Source organism: Toxotes jaculatrix, chromosome 23 (genome assembly GCF_017976425.1).
Source record: "Toxotes jaculatrix isolate fToxJac2 chromosome 23, fToxJac2.pri, whole genome shotgun sequence".
Lineage (NCBI taxonomy): Eukaryota > Metazoa > Chordata > Actinopteri > Toxotidae > Toxotes > Toxotes jaculatrix.
In genome coordinates, this window is record NC_054416.1 from 6,488,656 (window position 1) to 6,504,042 (window position 15,387).

At 40.5% G+C, this 15,387-nt stretch overlaps 3 protein-coding genes across 4 annotated transcripts; 1 reads left to right on the top strand and 2 right to left on the bottom strand.

The window, feature by feature from the left end:
• Positions 1-1,831: 1,831 nt before the first annotated feature.
• On the top strand, positions 1,832-5,947 carry si:dkey-219e21.2 (nuclear factor 7, ovary). The gene is made up of 9 exons (XM_041031427.1): positions 1,832-1,865; positions 2,192-2,346; positions 2,515-2,613; positions 3,578-3,709; positions 3,804-3,929; positions 4,113-4,241; positions 5,081-5,159; positions 5,285-5,311; positions 5,415-5,947. Exons 1-9 carry the CDS (start codon positions 1,832-1,834, stop codon positions 5,945-5,947), a joined length of 1,314 nt encoding a protein of 437 aa, XP_040887361.1.
• Positions 5,948-6,339: 392 nt separating this feature from the next.
• LOC121177151 (CD209 antigen-like protein C) lies at positions 6,340-8,881 on the bottom strand. 2 transcript variants are annotated; one of them, XM_041031368.1, is made up of 6 exons: positions 8,752-8,881; positions 8,117-8,212; positions 7,832-7,945; positions 7,514-7,674; positions 7,094-7,218; positions 6,340-6,699 (listed from the first exon to the last, which is right to left on the bottom strand). In XM_041031368.1, exons 1-6 carry the CDS (start codon positions 8,801-8,803, stop codon positions 6,582-6,584), a joined length of 666 nt encoding a protein of 221 aa, XP_040887302.1. In that variant the 5' UTR covers positions 8,804-8,881; the 3' UTR covers positions 6,340-6,581. The 2 variants fall into 2 exon arrangements, with proteins under 2 accessions (XP_040887302.1, XP_040887301.1); XM_041031367.1 differs by having other exon boundaries at positions 7,832-7,948.
• A 654-nt stretch (positions 8,882-9,535) lies between these two features.
• Positions 9,536-14,626, bottom strand: LOC121176723 (receptor-type tyrosine-protein phosphatase eta). Its single transcript, XM_041030773.1, has 12 exons — positions 14,593-14,626; positions 14,381-14,473; positions 13,910-13,998; positions 13,124-13,685; positions 12,758-13,006; positions 12,224-12,472; positions 11,770-11,893; positions 11,380-11,528; positions 11,027-11,281; positions 10,579-10,842; positions 10,039-10,136; positions 9,536-9,912 (listed from the first exon to the last, which is right to left on the bottom strand). The coding sequence occupies exons 2-12, from the start codon at positions 14,427-14,429 to the stop codon at positions 9,829-9,831; spliced, it is 2,172 nt and encodes a 723-aa protein (XP_040886707.1). The 5' UTR covers positions 14,430-14,473; positions 14,593-14,626; the 3' UTR covers positions 9,536-9,828.
• Between the last annotated feature and the right edge of the window lie 761 nt (positions 14,627-15,387).

Consider the following 15,387-nt stretch of genomic DNA (forward strand, 5'->3'; position numbering starts at 1 on the left):
TGTTTTTCTTTGACGTCTCTTCTTCTTCTTTATCAGGAAGTCACTGCAGGCAAGAAAACCATATTTCAGCTGAGTCATTTCTGATTTTTTTTTTTTTTTGCAAGCATTAGGCAAGCATGTTGTTTGCAGCCTACCTTTAGTGTGTGTGCATCGATTTTTATTACTAGGACAATTCTTATCTTGAAATCTTTCTTCCTTTCTTTTTAAATAAAGTCCTGGCCAAAATATCAGTCAGCAGAATTACTGTAAGCTACATAACAAGAAGGAAGAGAAATAAGGAATATAAGGGGTAAAAGCATAAAAGCCTCATTTCACACATCATTTACCTGCGTACATTTATATTAATTTACTCATAAGACTGTGCCAAAGCTTTATGATGGTTTTATGGTTTTGTCTTTTTACCTACAGAACAATACCAGTGTGAAAGTTTCTCCCTCTAAAGCCCTCAGTCGCCAAACTCCAAATCTGTTTTTTATTTTATTATTATCATTTTATTATTTTGACAGTTTATGTTGAGGAGAAGAGATAAGTGATTACAGTAAACAGTTATCTCAGATTATTAATATAATATTATATGTGTGAAGGCAGAGATTTCTCATTTTCACTGGCATTAAAATGCACATAACACAATGGTAGATACAGTAAAATATTTCAAATAAAAAGTGTAGTTCATATTAACGTAAGAAAAGAAAATTTGTTTTTTTTTTGTTAATTTTTTAAAAAAAATTCATTATTATTTAATTTAACCTTTTAACATGTTTTTGAAATCTATTATAATCCCATCTATTATAAAATCTTTGTAGATCACCAGCAGAGATTAACAGCAACAGTCCTGTTAATAAATGTAATAATAGTGACAGTAACACTGCTTCCAAATCAGCGCATATGCGTCACAGACACTTATCACTGTTATAAAGAATCATGCCTTTCTGCCCCTCATGGTGAACGTGCCAGCAGCTGCCGGGAAGGTGTGAGGATTTCGTGTCAGTGAGCTCTGCAAAAAGTTTCCCTCCCTCAGGGGCTGTAAAAAGAGTCCAAAGATCAGGGAGACCGCGACAGGAACAAATAGACTGGATCTGCAGCAGTGGCTGTCCAGTCTTCTCCACCAGCAGAGCTGCACCACCGCTCCCTCAGACAAAAGGTACGACATGATGAACTCTGAGAATATCAGCACAGGTTATATTATGATAGACTGTAAATGTCTGTGTGAGATGACTGGATTTCTGAATATAGAATTTGGGATGTTTCCTCAGATTTAAGAATATTCAGCACTGTATATTTCTTTCTTTTTTTGCATGTGATCTACAGATTTTCTAAAAATGTATCCAACTAATTTTCCAAATTCGTATTCAAGTATCGCTGAGCTGCACATCATTGTTGCTGGTTTAGTGTTTGTCATATAGCACAATTAAATGAATCATTTACAGTCAAAGAACTTCTGTTTCTCAGCATTTTGTGGCTGTTTCATATTAACACTTTCTCACTTATTTGAATTTAATTTTCTTGACAAACAGAAGGTAAATCTTAATTGAATCTTGATATATTGCTACATGTTAAACAGTATATAACACAGTTCAAGGCAGATCCACCTCAACCAAGTACAAGAGTAAAATGATGCATCAGTAAAATTAATCCAATTTTGTCATAATTAATGGCATAAAACTCATAGCAGCCATTTTACTTTTGATACTCAAAATACATTCTGTCAATGTCACTTATGTTTTTCCTTAAGCAACAGTTTCAGTATGAGGCTTTTACTTCTACAGGAGGATTTTTACAATAACTCAAGGACTTCATGTGATTTTCTCTTCTCAGGAGTGAGGACACCACCATGGAGATGAAGAGCATCCTGAAAGCTAACAAAAGTAGGTTTTATCAATATATAAATGAATATATTTTTATTAATTCACTTCAATTGCTACTTTTCCTGCAATGTGAACATTCGACAACTTATAACCTTTGATCAGCATCCAATCAAATGCTGATATTTCTGACCTTGATAACGCCTTTGATTGTGGCCAATTTTCTGATTTTATTGCTATTTGAAAGCATTGGTATCATTAATCTGTTTCACTGATTTATTGCCTCTGTCAAAAAAAACAAACAAACTTCCTTTTACCCATGACTCGTGAGCATCCATGTTATCTGTGACTCAAAACACTCTGTCTTCTCCCGCCCCCCCCCCCCCTAGAGGTGAGCACGCTGCTGAAGGTGGAGGACAGCAGCACCACCCAAAGCAGCTCCATTGGGGCCGTACGCTGGACCCTGCCTGAGGAGAGCGTCCAGGCACACAGCTCGGCCCCCAGCAGACCTGCCAACCCCAACAGCGCCAACAAACACTCACAGGTACATCACACATTCTTGAACTCTTATTTCTTTTTTTTTTTTGCCATTGAGTGTTTGTCAGTGACTTCTGTTTTGTTGAACTCATTTTTAAAGATGTATGAGTTTGTTAAACCTCACCTCTGGGCTGTGTAACTTTTATAAAAAATGCACCCGTCGTGTTTCCTGCAGCAGCATCCTCGACAGAACGGCCTGAAGGATCTGCGCAGCCTGCAGGAGTGTGTGCTGTTCATCCAACACTGGAAAGAGCAAGTGGACCAAGTCTGCAAGGTAGGACCTGAGAGAAGAAAGGAAAATGTGGCTCAGCAGACACACACACAGCAGCAATATTATAGTGTCAGTTCAGTTTGAACAAGTGCATCACCGCACGCCTAACACGTGAAGTGTGGCCATAGGGAACAAGACAAGGAAGTAATGATATTAAAGGTTTGTTTGCCCCATTTTAAACAGGTTTCCTTTAATATAGAGGCTTTTGTAAGTTGTTTGCCAGCTCAGGGGAAAAGTCAACTAAAAAAAACAGATAAGAGCCGAGTGATTGAGTCAAGAAAAAGGATAACACAAGGTGTCACAGGTTTACATGATGGATCATGTCAATCTGTTAAAGGTTCACAGCTGGAGATAAAGCTCTTTAAGACCCACACTTACAGTTCATTGATTTTTTCCCCCCTAAGATACGACGGTTTATTTAGTGTGTAATGAGTTCATGTGAACCAGCATTTATGAACGCACAAATTAGATAAGCGTTGCCACGGGAAACGATTCCTTTGCTCGTTCACTGGGTGGGTGGATGCTGACAGGACACGTATACTGACTGTTTTACAACCTGGCTGTGTGAACTTCTGCCCCACTGCACTGTAACAAAGGGGTGGGACATGTAGGGTGGGGGTCATACATACAGTAAGACATGATGTACTATATTTTTTTTTTTACAAGGGCCCCATATGACTTCAACCTGGTGCTTCTGACATCTGTAAATGTAAAACTTCCCATATGTGCCCCCGTTTTAAAGCAGATTTAACCTGTAAATCAGCTGCAGCTGATCTCAGAAACATCAGGTGACGTAACCGCAAACAGCCTGTGCCCGAGTTTCCTGAGCTTTGGCCTAAAAACTCACATTTCTGTCAACGTGAGCAGTTGTCGTTTGTCTTAATGTCTAATTGTCACAGTAACTCAGCATGATGCTTTTAAGAGTGTGTGACATCGTCTGACAAACTGTGGTCTTGTGCTTTAGCAGGGTGGAAGTGATCCAGAGGAAGGCACCAGCAAGAAAGAGGCCCAGAGCTCAGACCGGCGTACCGAGCGCAGTCTTGAGGAGAGCAGGAAACTGATCCTGGAGTGGGCCGACGAGCTCCATCATGTCGACAAGGTCAGTACACACGCTAAACGACATGTGATGGATGTGCAGTGTGTGAACAAATAGCAAATATATCAATCTTAACTCACTGATTTTGTGTCCTCAGCTCCTGAAGGAAACCCCCTGGGCACATGAGGGTCAAGACCATGAAAATAAAGAAAACAATGATGCCAGTGAGGAAGTACAACTGAGGATGATGGAGTGGGCAAAGGAGCTGCAGAAAGCCACTGAGGTGAGGAGACCTGAACCTGAAACCAAAAAAACCTGTGGAACCCTACAAATCGTGAACCCTTCACCTGTTTGGCATCAAACGTGGAGAGAGAGCAGAATTTATAGCACATGAAAGAAAATTGTGTTTCTTGAAGAAAACAGTACCAAATCTTGCACCTAAAACGAGTGGTGTTTACGTTTGCAGAGTTGTGGCGTGCAGAGCGACGAGCTGGGAAAAGTGTTGCGTCTGCTGGGCCTGAAGAAGAAGCGGCTGGTCAACCTGCTGCCTCTGCTGGAGTTCATCACCTGGTCTCTGCTCAAGGAAGACAGCACGGTGAGCAGCTAGTCCCACAAACGAACAGATGTCTTACTTCCTGTCTAAAAAGAAATAGGTTTGAGCATGAAACAGTATTAAAAAAAAAACTAGGTTCCTTAAGGTGGAATCTACCTGAATTCAAAGATAAACAGTTGAATTGATCTTATAGTGCACATATAAACCATTGTTAGAGCTGTAATACACAGAATTGGCCTGAGCTCAAAATCAAAACCAGGCAGTTGTTTGATGCCACGCAGTTTAGACATGACCTAGTTACAAAATGACTTTATGTAACTTGTTGATACGAGTGAACCCTGCTCTTTGTATCAGTGCTGCTGCTCAATAAATGAACTCTGTGATTCAGTTTATATGACCATGATCTGCCTCTGCCCTGATAACACCCAACAGTCCTTGATAACTGAGCGAAGACTCTGCAGATATAATATAATCTGATTTACAGATGATGGTGCAGCGTACATAGCATAGTTATTAATTTACTTTTGAAGGAATATTCTGTGGTTGTGCCTTATTTTATTTCATTTTCAGTTTGACATGAATACTTGACGCCCTGCAGTCAGATCCAGACACAGTTGTAACCTTTTGGGCGTAAACCTACTGTTAACCGACTTCCAAAAAAAATGGAGCCATGAACCTTGTGTTTGACATTATTGCCATTATAAAAGCAACAGAAATCAGCCAGCAGCTTAGCTGTGCGCCAACTGTCTGAGAAGTCTTCTTGAAGGTTCACACAAGGATCAGCGATTTACTGAAACCACACTGTCATAAGGAAATGGAGACAAATCAAATTAAAAAAAAATATTGCTCATGTTAAACATGTTTTCATTTCATCTTTTCAGAAGATGATTCCACAGTTATGGTTACTGGCAAAGCAAAGGACCTGGAAAGCAGGAATTCCAAGATACATCCCCAACTCAGGTGTGCATTTTAAAACCAGTACGGTTTTGCATTTCAGGGAATCACTAATTTAGACCACATATAATAAACTTTTCCTTGTTTATCCACTGTGGCTATAATATCTTGTCTGTTTTCTCTATTTTCAGTTTGGAGCTGGATTTGCAGTGCATCAGGTGAGAACACTAAATGTTTCTTTCATCTCACATGACAACCAGAAAAACAGCAAACATCACATTTACAGTAAAAGAAGCTAATTTATCTTATTTTTCCTAACAGCTGATGTGATTCTCGACCCCATGACCAGCCACTCCTGGCTGCAGCTCTCAGACGACCAGCGCATGGTCCAGGAAGGCCTCTCAGAATCCAAAGTACCTTACAGCGCCCAGCGCTTCGACAGCTGGCCTTGCGTGCTGGGTTGGGAGGGCTACAGCAGCGGCCGCCACTACTGGGAGGTAGACATAGCCAACAATGGCTACTGGCGCGTTGGACTGACCACTGCCGACTCCAAGCGGCAGGGGCGATTCCCCATGACCCCAAAGCACGGCTACTGGGCCCTGTGGCGCAGCACTCACCAGTTCTATGCCTGCGCTAAGCCAGAGGTGCTGCTTCCGGTCGGCCTCGTGCCTCGACGTATGGGGATCTACTTAGACTACGAAGAAGGTCAGATCTCCTTCTACAACGCAGAAACAAAGTCCCACATCTACACCTTCACTGGAACCTTCAAAGGGAAGCTGTACCCTCTGTTCGCCCCGCTGGATGGTCGCACACTCATGAGAATCATCCCACCACACAAAATCTCAGTAAACTGAGAGAGATGGACCTTAATAACTTTAATTGGACGCTTGAAAGAATTCATTTTAAGGAAATGAAGTTAAAACTGAAAAGAAGACTCACCACTTACATTTAAACTTCACTTTCAAAACAGAATATTTAGAATGTTTCTCTTCATCTAAATTTCTCTCCTTAAGTTGAATTTAAAATCTCTTAAGCATTGACACATGGATAAAGACTGAACTGTATCAAAGTGCTAATGATATTACCAACACAAAACGCACTCTAAAAAAAACAAAACAAACATCAGTGTTACAAATGCTGATTTTTATCGAACCGTGAAAATCACAAACTGTATAAACTCCACTCTGAGCGCATATAAAATTATTTATTTTAAAGAATTGAATTTTAAAGAATCAGCGAGGCTGAGTTTAATTTCTACAACATTTACATGTAGGCATGAAAGTGTAAACACTCATCTACATACATACTTGCACTTTCAGATATCCACACGATAAATATTTTATATACATTGCATGTTATCTTTTATACTTATTTTAGACTTTTTTTAAACCTGTATGTCAGGTATAAAAAAGGTGGAAAACATCAGTCTTTTGCTGGCACACTGTAAATAAAGAAATGTAAAGCGTGTGTGTGTGTGTGTGCAGCCTGTCAGGACTCTTTCTTACAAGCCCAGGGTCCATACGCCTCACAGTCTGCAGCGAAGAGTCTTCCACCTCCTCTCAGGTCTGCACAGTCCCTGTAATCAGCATCCCAGTCCACCGTTACCCTTTAACACACAGACACAGACACAGACACACACACACACAGACACACAGACACACAGACACACAGACAGGAAATAAGAGAGGAAAGCCCACCTGACCTGACAGAACCTCAGCTTTCTAACCCAAATAGAATTGATCTGTATTAACATATTTAGAATAAGAGCTGATTAATTTATGGAATACTTAGATTAGCTCGATTAAAGCTGTATTTGTGATCATGTTAATATATATGTATATATGTATATGGATGTACAGTATATATGTACTATGTCATTTTAATAAAAACAAACTGAACTGAAATATTAGGATTTTTGTGTGTTCATTTTTTCATTTATTGATCACTTAGTCAATTAAATAAGCACATTTTGTTTGAACAGAGTTTGAACTGTGACTCACGGCATGTAGTGCTGGATGTCCGTCCCGTCCCCCCACAGCCACTGACCCTCCTGCTTGGAGTCTGTCAGTCCCACCCACAGAAAGGGAAACTGAGGGAACTTCCTCATCACAGCTTGGATAAATTCCTGAGGACGAAAGCGACATTTAGAGGACATTATATCCAAAATGCTTCACTGCATGTTGACTGTCTGCCACGTCTGCCTAGCAACTAACAGATCACACTTAAAGGGTTAAACCTATAGAGTATAATGATGCTAAAAACTGTACATTTGTGGGTTTACCACAGAGCTCCTGGAGAGAAATCTACACCTCTGAAACTCAGTGTGAAACTCTCTACATTCCTCTTTGGCCTTGACTTGGCTTCTACTAAGGTGGTGTTTACTACACTTAAGTGCATCCTCTCCCACTATGCACAGTTACCATCTCTGCAGAGTCTTTGATCACAGCCAGACTGCTGTTGTGTTCCCGACAAAACTCAGCGCTCTCATTCCACCGCCGATTTTCCTGAAGTCCCACCGAGAAGAAGTAGCAGTTATCCCTCCACCACAGCCAGCCGCCTGGACACAACCTGCATCTGGAGTCTACACACAGCAGGTAACGTAAGTTTATGAGACTAAATTTCACTTTATCTCAAAACATATATACAGAAAATGGTTGATGCAAGCAAACAGTCCTTTCTGAGACATCACATTTGCAGGACGTCAGGTGTTTCGTATCAGAGAGGAAAATGTGAATCACCTTGAGTAACGGTGTGGAGCATCAGGTTCAGATCATGTCGCTCATTCTGACACTGCTGCAGTCGCTCCATCAGCTCCTTTACTGAAGCGTTGGACTCCGGATCCACTTCTGGTCCTGCTGTCAATAACTTGATGTGAGTGTGAGGCACTCTCAGATTGAAGGTCCATTTTAATTCAGGTGCAGGATACCAGACTTGGTTACACTCAATCATAGAACCCATTTGTACCGTACATCAAACACAACATTTATAGGCATGTACGCTTTCTATTTTATATTCATGCTCACCAAATAACACAAAGGACAAAAGGAGTCCACCCAAGAGGATTGCCGTTGCAACAGCCACTCCAGCTATCACATGACAAATTTGACAGGATCCAGCATCTGTGATGGTTAGGGAAAAAAAAGAAAGAAATAATAATCATGAAAAAGTATCTGTGATCGCAGCAGAATCTTTTTGTACTTCCACTTTACAGAAGCTCTGCACTGGCTCTTTAAAATCATGCCATCATGATGTATTATCTAAATTCTGCAAATGGAGAGATTTAAAGTGTGAGAAAGTGATAGCCAAAGACTTAAAGAGATAATTCATTGTTATAAGGACTTCTCATATGTTTACTTGTCTGTACAGCACATGCACCGTGTCACCTTTTGGCCTCTGACACTCATTAAGATAAAACTGAGAAACTTTCTAAGAACAGGAAAAAAACAAAACACAAAAAAAACTTGGACTTTGAAAGCAGAAAAACTGTAGATTTGTTCTGAATTAACTGTAAAATCAGGTGACGTATTTGGGATGAAACACAAAGCACTGAAAAGCACAACAGTATAAGACGAGAGAAAAAAAATTAAAGTCCTACCTTTTTGTGCAAACTCTTCTTATAAACGTACACTTTGTTTACTTTATGCTCTTAATAACGAACCTGCAGTAGTTTCCCTCTTGTGTTCATCCGTGTGTCTCAGTGATGGATCCATGCTGGAGCTCGACGCTCTTTGTCCTTTTACTTCAACTGTTTCAAAAACCTGTTGACTCGTAATTCGAACAATTTCTCGTGCTCACACATTTAGCCGAACAAAATGTGACCACTCCGCCTCTTCCTCATATTACCTCCGCTCTCTTCAGCGCGAGAGCTCAAAAAGTCAAGTTTTGAGCCCTAAAAAACTTTTAGCAGAGGAAGCTGGCTGGGTGTGTAGAGCACTAGCAGCTTACATATGCAGTAACTATTCATAACAGCACCATCTCAGACCCTGGAGGTGTTGTTTGTGTATGTTATATGTTATATTCAGCCGGCCCAAACCTGAACCAGACACCAGAGACAGCTTTGTCCCTGTCCTGTTCTTGTTTCTGTGTGCTCCTCCACAGTGTGTTTATCCCCTGACCTGATCTATCTGCTGCTTATCTACTGATCTACTGACTGACCTATCTCCTCATTATCAACAGTGATTCTCACTTTGAGGAACAATAAAGTTTGTTTGTTGTTGATAAATGGTGGGGAAAAAAAGTATGTTTATTGATCTTAGTCTGTTAAAGAGTTGTCATTTGGAAGAGGGAGGATTGAACAACTTTTTTTTCCTTTTGTCTGTTCTGGTTAAAATTTTAATCTTAATTGAAGCAAACTGAAGCTTAGAAACTGAAGGATTCGGCTCATTATCAATTATATTTTTGGGAATGAAAAAAAGAAGAAAAGGACAGAGTGTACACCGAGATCATGGACAGAAGCTGAATTTATTCTTTTACAGTGATTTTAAACTTTGGCCAAGAGAAAAAAAAAGTCTTCACAACTGCTTCATACTTTTTAAGAAGAGTTGATTGTAAATATTGTCTTGTGATTGAGTGAACCTGTAAAATTGGAATAAACAGTGTGTGTGTGTGTGTGTGTGTAAAATAATTTTCTGGGCAGCAGGACAATGCAAAAGCGTTTAACAATAACGTGTCTGAGACAGAAAACACTTACGTCTAAAATACCTTCACTAATACCAATAAAAACTAGACAAACACGTTAGGTTGCAGACTTCTCACTCTCTTTCTTCTGGAGTCTCCAGAAAATACTGTCCCCCAACCGTGATTCAAAATATGTCATTAGCTGCAACAGAGCACAGAAAAGACAGTTTTCAATAACTGCTGCTTGTCTGTTTTACAAAACTCAAAAACATCACCTGTGGGTTTACTTCCCAAACCATGTGTTTTGCCCACATAGTGACTGACATACCTTATTGAATACAGTTTCCTTCACAGTACCATTAGCACAGTGGAGGGCTTCAGAGGACGAGCACAGCATAGACAGGCTGATTTCCATTTTCTCTGCATCTGCAAACCAAACAGAGACGTGTAAAGAGGAAGTTAGACCAAGGAGACACACTCTCATTCTCTCATTCAGGCTGTAAAGTTTGCATTCGGCCGAAAAAATAATGTCCATGTGGTCAGATGCTATCAGCGAAAAGTGCACAGTTAGTTTTGTCACCTAAGTTACCGGTTATAACTGCACGCAGTTTATGAACTTCCTTTTTTAATTTTAGCCCATTAACTACAAATCAAACACTGTCGGATTGCTGCCAGACATTTTCAAAAACATAACCTAAATATTTAAATTCATGTTTGTCTTTGGGTTTTATTTCCTTACTACACAGCATGTGAATGCAAGACGGCTGCTGAAACAAAAGCCAAGCTTAGGAAAATGGAACTGTCATGTGGAACATACACTTTGCAAACAGGCAAAAGCATTCAAGAGCACCAGGTCTGAGAACCTCACCTGTATAATGTGAACAGTTTTCCGCCTCACTTCTGCTTTCATCTGCCATTGTTCGCACCTGAAAACTGTACTTGGTCCCTGAAGCTAAGTCACCAAACATGTGGCTGGTTTCCTTAACACAAAGAGACTTGTTGTAGCCCCAGAAACTGGAGTTGAGGCTGACAAAGTAGGTGACTTTTCCTGCGTCCTCAGGGGGCTTCCACTGGAAGGTGATTTGGGTTGTATTGGAGGAAGAGACACTGACGTCAGTTGGCGGACTCGGCACTGAACAAAGGAGAGAGAGAGAAAATGAGGCAGTGATTTCTCAAATTATCTTACAGTTTATCTTCACCACTGAAGGCCCTAGCCCTAGTCTAGTAACCTAACAGTGATGTTTTTAATTTGATCTCTATCAGTGCTGTATTAAGTCACAAGTAACAAAAGAAGAACAGAACAAGAAGTGACTCACAGGTGAATTTGGACTTTTCCACTGGGGGGCTTTGGAGATGTCCACTAACGGTGTAGACAATCACGGTGTAATTGGCTGAATTCTTCAGCTGGTAAAAGCTCTTGTTAAGTTGTGTTAGGCCATGTTCACTACATACAATTTGGTCTCCCAGCTTGAGATGGACGGTGAAAGACGAGTAATTACCAGGATGGATCCAGGTAGCATTGAGGGTGTTATTTGTTGACTTCAATGTCAGGTTGGAAATCGGTTCAGGAACTTTGTGGGAGTCACAAAGTCAGATTAGTGACATTCAACACAGCTTCTGTGAACCAGCGAGTGACGGTCAACTGCAAAAAACATTAGCAAAGAGCTACCTGTGTAGTTGACGACAGTCACGTTGTCTCCCTCGAGAGTGCCATTGACCAGTGCCGTCACGCTGAGGGTTATCCTGGTGCCCATCGGCAGCCCTGTCACTTCCTGCTGAGTCTGAGTTGAGCTGTGTTCCCCATTATTAAACAATTCGCTGTCAGGAGGAGAAACAACTGAGCATGACAGGTGATAAGTCAGAGCAACACTGCTGTAATTAAGTCTGAATAAGCCCAAATAAAGTGATTTAGGTTAAACTCTTGGTTCGGTTAGAGTGTGTCTGACTCCTCTTTGTGCTCTGTCAGATATTATTATAGTGATGTTGCTGTAGGTACAATGTTATCACTGACCATGAACCATCAAAATAAGACTCAAATTGTTTATAATTACAAACATACTTATCACTGTCATCCATAGCCACCACCCTGAAAGCCATGGCATTTCCCTCAGGTGGATCCCAGGTAAGCAGCAGTGATGTGTTGGTGTTCTCAGACACACTCAGGTTGGACACTTTGCCCGGCTCTGACAGAGGGAACAAACAGATAAACACGTCAACAAACACAGTCTCAAAGGCGTCACTGTTCAGGTCAGATGTAGTTCTAATTTGCCTTCACTGATTTGAATTTCATATTATGTGAGCAAGAAATAACCAGCTATAAACCTCTTCCTCCTTTAAACTTGAACAAGCTCTCATTGTGTTTCCACTGGTCTCAATCATAAAGTGTACTTCCTGTTAAAATCCTCTACTAGACAAAAGGTTAAATATATATATATTTTTTTTTTTAAAACCTTTTGTCTATCTCTGAAAAATCTTCTTCTTCTTGTAACCCTTTAAATGTGACACAGACTCACTTGTATATGCTGAGATTGTAGATTCTTCGCTTTGTCTGGATCTGTCTTGGACTTCAGCGTGGACCACGAATGTGTAAAGGTTTCCAGGTATCAAACCATGGACCTCTGCGTTCTCATTGTAACTCTCTTTACTCGTATTGTTGACCTTGATAACATAGAAGCTCACGTTTCCATCTGATTTGGTCCAGGCCAGAAAGACAGACGTTTCCGTCACCTTGGTTACAGCGAGGTTTGTGACTTTGTTAGGTACTGGAATAAAAGAAGAAATGAAGCAGAGAAAGAGCAAGAGAGAGAGAGTGAGCGAGTTTTCTGTGAAACCCTTCGTATCTCCAGCAGCAAACAGATTTTTGTTATGTCCAGTTAAATGTTAAAAATGTATTATTACTTGTGATGAAATGAATATTATTAAAGCACTGTGGCTTTCACCAATACCACTTATCATTTCTGTAATATAACAGATCAGTAATTTGAAGCTAACCAGTGCAAATGACTTTAAATGAGACTGTTTTTTAACAACAGTCAGATGTTACTCACTGGTGTAGAAGGTGACTTCCTGTGGGTTGAGGTCTCGATCACATTTAACAGGGAACACATGGACTGAATAGCGGGTGCCCGCTGTCAGGTTTAAAAGGTCATAGGTCAGATTGGTCAGGTTTAACGTCATTGTAATGTCACCTCTGACCTCTACGCGGTAATGGCTGATGTTTCCAGGTCCCATCAGCCATGAGAGAGTGGCGTTCCCAGTCGTCACATTCGTCACATTGGCTTGGCCAAAGAAACGATCTGTGGTTGGAAATGAGACGACGATCGTTAACTGACAGAGAACCTGAGATTTCCAGGGAATAAAAAAATAAATAAAATACAAAGAAAATGAGTAAGGATGCAAAATATGAGTCCTACCTTCATAACAAATAAAAGGCAGAAGCTCTGAGCAGTTCTTTTCAACCCAAGCCCCAAAGCTAAGCATGGCCACACAAGAGTCCTCTATATAGTTCTCATCAGTCTCTGGGACATCGGGCGGCAGCATAGGCGAGCGCACGCATTCTGCTGTGAAGTCCATGTGCGTGGTATTGTTTGTCAAATTTTGGCCAGTGGTGGTGAAGATGCTTGAGTCCGTCACGTTTTCAGTCATGAAATCTCCGAATTCGCTCGTCGTATTTAGGGATATAAATTCTGTGTACGCGGCCAGGCTGGTCGTTGCTGGGGCTGGTGTCGTTGCCGGGCAGGTGCAGGAGCAGCTGCAGCAGGCTTGTTTTGGGGGGGGGGATTTGAACACAGGCCAACCAGGGTACCAGTTCTGGAAAGCAAGGGGATCCCCGTTGGCCCAGCGAGTCCAGAACACAGTAGAGTTGAAGGTGGAGTAGAAATTCTTGCGGAGGCCGATCCAGTGGTCAGAGCTGAGATTACGGGCAATGCCCTGGGTGTTGTCAGGGGTCAGAGTCACCAGATCTTTGAAACAAATCTGAAAGGTGACAGAATTATATGAAAAATGTCTTGTCAGCTACCTCCTGATATCTTTGGATGGAGCCAGGCTAACTGTTTCCCCCCAGTTTCCAGTCTTTATGCAAAGCTAACCAGCCGCTGGCTGTAGCCTTACATTTGGCGAACACATGTGACAGTATTTTCCAGTATTTTCACACATTCCCGCCTCTTTTTTTGAAAATAAAACTGAGGTTCGTGTTGTACCTGGCAGTGGTTCCTGGCCTCATCCCAAGTGAGATTTCTGGCCTGGGGGAAGTACTCCCGCTCTGCCACACCACACGTCCACATCAGAACTGAACAGAAACACACAGACTTCAAGCTAAAATCCAAAAACCAAAGTTTGGTGTTTCACCATATTTGCTTCTACCTTTACTCTGAAAACAGCTGGTGGATAGAAAATTAATGAACAATAATTCTTGTAGTCCGTTAACACACACAAAAAGGGGTTCCTGCTTTTCTTAAGTTCATGTGGTTGTAATTTGGTTATTTTGCGGTTTTACACTGTGACATCTGAAGACGTCACCTTGGACTCTGGGTAGTTAGATTTTTTTTTTCTAATAATCCTTTATAGCGTAAACGAAAAGTTAGTCTAAAAAAAATAGTCTAGCAAATTAATCAATAGCTCTAAATACTGTGCTTTTAAGAAAGTGCTGAATATAGAAAAGTAAGACTCACCCAAAGTTATTAAAATACAGACTTTAATGTGGAGAGATAACCTTCTCATGTTGGCTTCCTGTTGATCCTTTGGATAATTTCACCAGAAAACAGCTGTAAAAAGAAAAAAATGAAAATGAACCACACAGTTTATGTTCAGACCACATTTAAAATCATTGATTTTTTTTTAAAATTCCAGTTGAAGGTGGAAAAGCTGATGTCTTACTACTCACCCAAACTACAGATGCTTCATCCGGCTCTTTGAACAGGGAAGGAAATAACCCAACACTATGAGATGTGATTATATGGCACACACAAAACACACACCTGTTGGTCCACCCACATGTAAGATCAACAGCACATTTGACTAGCAACACAAAGCTTCATTCATTCAGGCCATATAAACACTGTTAGATGCTGCTGGATTTGCATCCAACTTCCAAACTTGCAAAGTACTAATGTGAAAAAGAGAAGTGATGAAAAGAATCAACATGTCAGGGGACGGATACAATGACCAAAACATTTATATATGCTGTGTAAGAGAATACAAGGAAAACCGTGTGACATTAAGCATTTATTTTGGCTTAGAGCTTTGAATAACAAAATGGAAATTAGTACAAAAGAAGCCATGAAAAAAAAATAACAATGAAAAATATAGAAAGATAAACCTCTTATATAAAACTAACTTCCCAAAATAATCTATAAAGATACAGAAACAAAACAAAGAAATGCCTTAAGTATATCTTTTTCTTGGCAGTGTAAAAAACAAAAAAAGTGGTTTTAGAAGTTTACAATGATTGGTCATATCAAACTCAAGTGCTGATTAAATGACGACAGCATGATCTGTGGATGGAAGGCCCAAAACAAAAATATCACATTTTATCAGTTTACATAGACAGAGTTATACAAAGTCAACCGTTCTGATATCTGAGCACAAATTTTGAAAAATAATCAGTTCTGTTGCCAAATATCCAAAAGAGATTTTCCTGTATTTGTGTGTCAGAGGTGTAATTCTTTTGTTTTGCCCC